At 45.6% G+C, this 6,145-nt stretch overlaps 1 protein-coding gene across 1 annotated transcript; it reads right to left on the bottom strand.

Annotated features, from left to right (window-relative positions):
- Positions 1–206: 206 nt before the first annotated feature.
- Positions 207–1,765, bottom strand: LOC109783898 (late embryogenesis abundant protein 17). The gene is made up of 2 exons (XM_020342479.4): positions 927–1,765; positions 207–837 (listed from the first exon to the last, which is right to left on the bottom strand). The coding sequence occupies exons 1-2, from the start codon at positions 1,682–1,684 to the stop codon at positions 537–539; spliced, it is 1,059 nt and encodes a 352-aa protein (XP_020198068.1). The 5' UTR covers positions 1,685–1,765; the 3' UTR covers positions 207–536.
- Between the last annotated feature and the right edge of the window lie 4,380 nt (positions 1,766–6,145).

Below are 6,145 nucleotides of genomic sequence, written 5' to 3'. Positions count from 1 at the left end.
TGAAGGATGTACTGATATTATCATATCAATACAGTAGCCATGACGGCATCCCCTCGCTAAAGGAAAAAATATGGATGTGTACGCCTCGGTGCACACAACACACACACGTAGACTAGTCCTGAGGTAGACAGACACCAATACGAGACGCCAGACTCACGCAGACAGTACACACAGGTCATGCAAAAGGTATACGAAGACACCGGAGATTCTAAAACAAAGCAGTAGAGCATTTACGGATTCACCAAACTAAGGGACGAACACACACCACTTAGACAAAAGGTGGTAGTAAAAGAAACTTGAAACCGAAGGACATTTATGGATTCAAACTAAGGGACGCGCACACACTACACTACTTAGACAAAAGGTGGTAGTAAAAGAAACTTGAAAACGAAGGCTCTACTGGACCTCCACTAGGAGTTAAAGTTTATTGTCGCCGCCATGCTCGGAGTGACGGCATGGATGGCACGAGAACGCGATACGTGTGCACGTCGCACCGAGGACGCGCCCGCGGTCGGTCACGTGGGACGCCCGGCCGCTCACATCTTGCCCTTGCGGTGGGCGCAGGAGGAGCCGGCGCACCCTTCCACGCACTTCTCGACGCATTTGTCCACCCGCTCCGCCGCGCGCTCCTTGGCCAGCCGGTCCTTCTCCTCGAAGTAGACGGACGCCGCCTTCTCCGCCGCGCGCTCCTTCACCGCGCGCTCGTCCTCGTCGCCCAGCCGGAGGCCGTGCCATCCGGCGTCGTGCTGCTGCGTGCCCGAGCCAACCGTCAGCTTCTCCTTGATCGCGCCCGTCATGTTGCCCAGCGCCCCGAACAGACCGGTCCCTTGCTGACCCCTGCGTGCGCATCAACACGTAAAATGTGTATGTAAGTCCTAGTTTGACTTGTGTGCAAGTTAATGAGTTGAGACTTGAGAGTGGCATACCCATCGGCATCGTGGGTCTGCGTGGTCGCCATGGTCCTGTCCCTGGCTTCCTGCGCGGTCCCCTTGGTGGCGTCGGTGTACACGCCGGCCTTCTGCTGTGTCACGTCCTTAGCTTGCCTCGCCTTCTCGGCGGCGGCGTCCTTCGTCTGCTGGGCCTTCTGCATGGTGGTGTCCTTGGCCTCCTGCGTCTTCCCGGCCAAGGCGTCCTTGTACTCTCCCAGCTTGTTCTTGGTAGCCTCAGCGGTCTCGCTCGTCTTCTGCGCCACGGTGTCCTTGGCTTCCGTCGCCTTCTCGACGGTGTAGTCCTTGGCCTCGCCGAGCTTGTTCCTGGTGGCCTCCGCCGTCTCGCTCGTCTTGTGCGCGACGCTGTCGTTGCTCTCCTTGGCCTTCTCGGCGGTGTAGTCCTTGAACTCGCCCAGCTTGTTCCCGGTGGCGTCCGCCGCCTGGTAGCTCTTGTCTGCGGCGGTGTCCTTGGCGCCGCCGAACGTGCGGCCAACCGCGCTGGCCAGGGACTTGGCGCCCTCCTGCATGCTCCCCAGGATGCCGCCGACGCCGCCGCTCGGGTGCTCGGCGTAGGCACCGCCGCCCAGTGCGCCGTGCTCGCGGTCCGCGCGGGCGCGCGCGATCTCGTCCGCCGCGCGTCGCGCGTCCATCTCCGCCTGCATCACCCGCTCGTCCCGCGCGCGCGCGATCTCGTCCGCGGCGCGGCGAGCGTCGGCCTCGGCCCTCGCCTCACGCTGGTCCTGCCTCGACGACATGGTCGCGCGCTGTGGTTGAACTTCTCTGGAACTTGCTCGCTCGTGCTGGTGCTGTAGCGTTGGCTGTAGTGTTGCAGTACACAAGTGAGTGAGCTAGCGTTTGGGCAAGTGTGTATATACTCCTCGGCGAGTAATGCGAGGGTGACACGTACGTCCGGGAGGTGGACGCGTGTGCCTCGTGTTGGAAGACAGGGCTTGCTGACACATGCGTTCGAAGCGGACACGTGCCTCCGGGGGGAGGCGACGTCGTCGCTGAGCTGCTTCCATGGGCTTCTACTGTTGCCTTGTGGATGGTACGGGGAAGTGCGTGCGATAGTAGTGAGTGTGTGGATAGGATTGCAGGGAGCGACTGTGTCTCGCTTAATGTGAGGTGAAACTTAGCTGTATGTGACGATGCTTCCTTCCCTTCCCTTTGATCGCTGTTTGTTTTGATTTCTTTCTTTTTAATTTTATTTGTATTCTGAAATATTCTAAGGTATGAATATTTATATTTAAAATGTTTATGCAGTGTCAAAAGAATGTTCGCGCAACTTTTAGAAGTTGTTGATGGGCATTCAAATAAATATACATTAAAAATATTCACATGTTCCAAAAAAATGTTCATGATATTTAGAAAATATATTTATACAATGTAAAACTAATGTTGAGGTAATAGAAAAATAATGCTTTGTACAAACAAATAAAATATACGTGACACTTCAAACAAATATTCACGCATTTCAAAAATATGCTCAGGACATTTTAAAAATTAACACCATATAAAAAATGTTCACTACATTTTAAAAAGTTTTGTGCAATTAAAAAAATGGTCAACGTGTATGTGAAAAACTTTTAATACGTACTCAGAAAAATGTTCAAAAACATATATTTGAAAAAAAATGAAAAATGTTTAACGTATATTTTTATTTGAGCAATAGGAGTTACCCCCGCCCCTTTTATTAGAAAAAGGAACAACCAGGAAAATGCATCCTTACATAGGACTCAATCACACCTTCAAATACGACACAATCTTTTTTACCAAAATAGGTAGAGCAAGCAACGTAGCAGTGAGAAGGAAAGATCCACTCGCGTAGGACTAGATCTCTTGGAATACATTTTTCAACATAGCTGGCGCCGTCTTCTCACCAATCGCCGCTCCAGGAGGGATCATGGCCAAGCTATCATCGGTAGAAGGGCACCTTAAGCATCGACGTAGAGAACTTTCAACTGATGCAACAGAGAGCTCACCCGATCCAAGATGCATTTTAAACTCCGCCAAACCCTTCCCTACAACAACAACAACAACAACAAAGCTTCGTTTGGATAGCCTTGAGGAAACCCTAGAAACACTATATTTCTTAGTTTCTTGAAAACCAATGAAATCACATCTAGTTTTGAAAATAGTATCACCTAAGCACTACACTTTGCCAGGTTGGCCCAAACCTCTAATCTCCATATAAGACATATCATGATGTCCTAAATGGGTGAGACAAACCACAAAGTTCAGTTTTAGTTAAAATAGCAGGTAATTTCTCTAAAAGACCAGCAGTGCCAACTCGATTGAAGGGAAAAGATCTAGCATGGGTGTTCAAATTCCGACATAGAGTAGAATCTAAATTATCAGGTAAGGTAACCTCGGGATTAACATTAGTAAAAGCTAAACATAGCTCTTTTTCTTCTTCAATAATACCAGAGATAATATGTTGTTTACTATGATCATTATCACCAACAGATAAATCAACTTGTTCAATTTGTTTCATAAGAATATCATTACTAACAATAGTAACGGAGTTACCTCTAAAGGTAGTTGGGGCCTCAAGATTTTTCTTCCTCTAGTAGGCGGTAGCTTTGGCCATAATGCTAATATTGCCATGAGTCCTAGTGTTAGGCTTCTAAACCAAGACAGGGCCCTACTTGTTATGGGAAAGGACCAGCATCGGTTTGAAGTTTCTTGTCAGACACATCCTCAAGAGGCGCCAGTAATGATCTTTTGCAATTTCCCATATTCAACATTTCCATGATTTTAGGAAGCTGCTTATCCACTTCTTGCATCATATCATCACTGTCCTCATTAGATTTAACCACATCTAGTGATTTAAGCATATCAAAACAGTAGGCCAATGCTGTATAGTACGTTCTATACATCGTATCACCATCATTTACCTCAAGTGGATTACCTAAGGCTTATCAATCCGCGAAAGGTGTAGTGGGAAGGTGGCTCTCTCTCAAACAACCCTGCAATCAAAATATAAAGAGCCTCTTGTGTCCCCAACACACCCAATACAATTTTCAATTATATAGGTGCAGTAGTTCGACGAAGAGATGATGATAGATGTTTAATATGGATGGTAGAAATAGCCTTTTATATTTCGAGCAAATAAAAACAGCAAGGTAGTAAGTAACAAAAGTGAGTAAAATGGTGTCTAAATGCTAGAAAACAAGGCCTATGGTTCATACTTTCGCTAGTGCCAATTCTCAACATCATTAACATAATTGAACCACATGATGATCCCCTAAAGTGCAGCAAAGAATCACTCAAAAGTTTCTATTCTATCGGAGGAAGTAGGATGAAATCGCATAGGTAGCGAACCACCTCAAAGTTTTCTTTCCAATCAATCTATTGAACCTCCCCAAAGTGTCACAGATAGTCCTAGAGATCATATTACGACAACACCATATGATACCATCATTCAGACTTTATGCTTAGAGTACCCCCAATGTCACCACAGGTATCCGCAAGTTAATAACTAGATATGCATCAAGTGATCTCAAATCCAAAGTATTCAATCCAACATAAAGAAACTTCAAAGAGCAAGAATCGGTTCACCATATTAAGGATAGAGGGAGATGAACATCATAAGATCCAACTTTATTATCAAGCTCATGATACAAATCAAGATCAAATCCATCAAGAACATGAGAGAGAGAGAGAGAAAGATTGAACACATAGCTACTAGTACATACCCTCATCCCTGAGGATGAACTAATCATACATCACCATGGACGTAGCAAGGTTGATAAAGAGGCCTCTGTGGATGGGTTCCCCCTCCGACAAAGTGTCCGAGATGGCCTCCAAATGGGATCGCCATGACACATGAACTCGCGGCAGGGGGAAAATTGTTCTAAGGGTGCGATAAAGGGTTTCAGTATTTATAGGAATTTGTGGCGTTGCAATTACGCCAAAAGGTGGCCTAGGGGCCCACATGTACAGGTGGCATGACCACCCCCTGGTCGCGCCATGTGTCCATGTGGGGGCCTCATGGCTCATCTCGATGACTCTAGAAGCTTCCAGGGTCCTTCTTGGTCCAACAAAAATGTCAAAAATTGGCATCGTATTTGGACCTTCCTAGATTTTTTTTTTGCAAAATCAAAAACAAGCAAAAAACAGGAACTGGCACTAGGTACCAGATTAATAAGTTAGTCCATAAAAATAATATAAAAGTGCACCAAAACCATATATAATTGATGTAAATATAGCATGGATACTTCATAGAATATAGATATGTTGGAGACGTATCAGCCAAACTTTTGGAGTTGCACCCTTCTTCCATTTCAGTTTGTGAATTCAACAATTCTTTTGGAGTGTTTGCAATCTCCTCATAATGGTTCACTAGCAGGTTGGGGGTCACACCAGGCTTGTTCCTTAAAATCCCCAATGAAAATTTCATCACCAAAGTTAGATAAGGCAGCATGATGAAACTTATGTCCAGCAGATATTTTCCTTGAAGAAGAACCCTAAGGAAGGCCATGCTCTTGGGATATATTGGCTTTGTTCAGCTCATCAATGGCATGGTCCTCATCTTTAATCTTTTCCTCATGAATGTTCCATAGGATCATCCACCTCATCAGTTTTCTTATCATCACCCTACATGTCATCATTTTCATCTTCATAGGGGTCAAAAGTAACCACTTGCTCAAAGCCTTCTACAGCAAGCTAAGAAGAAAATGCTTCTTCTTCATCTCAATCAGTCTCTCAACTGGGATTTTGGTAGGATCTCTGCAAGCCACCATGATTTTTACTTGAGAAAATAAACTTAAACATTCCACTCCAGTCAACATTTGCCAAGATCCTAAGGCAAGAGGCAACTTGGGCAAACACCTTCCAAGTGCATCATTTTGGTGGAATACCATCTATAACCATCCAAGCTTTAAATATTTAACACAAAGGATGAACCACACCCTTCCATTCAGTAACCTTAATGGTAACCCCATCAACATGTAAGTTAAAAGAGAATTCAACTAGGTCTGCCATCTTCTAGGGAGGAAATCGAATCAGGTAAGTTTCGTTGGACATCTCTCTCACTTGACAAGTCCATTGATGCTGCTTATAGAAGATTGTAGACAAATGAACCAAACCATCCAACTGAGAAATTTCACCCTTAATGATGTTAACTACAACACAACTCTGAAAGTTCAGCCAGGTAGCTTCATTAGCCACTAGTACAACAACTGGTAAAAAACTAAGCCCATGGCAGCACTACC

This window comes from Aegilops tauschii, chromosome 4, assembly GCF_002575655.3.
Source record: "Aegilops tauschii subsp. strangulata cultivar AL8/78 chromosome 4, Aet v6.0, whole genome shotgun sequence".
Lineage (NCBI taxonomy): Eukaryota > Viridiplantae > Streptophyta > Magnoliopsida > Poales > Poaceae > Aegilops > Aegilops tauschii.
The sequence above is the reverse complement of the archived record's forward strand: the minus strand, read 5'-3'. Positions and strand labels throughout refer to the sequence as shown.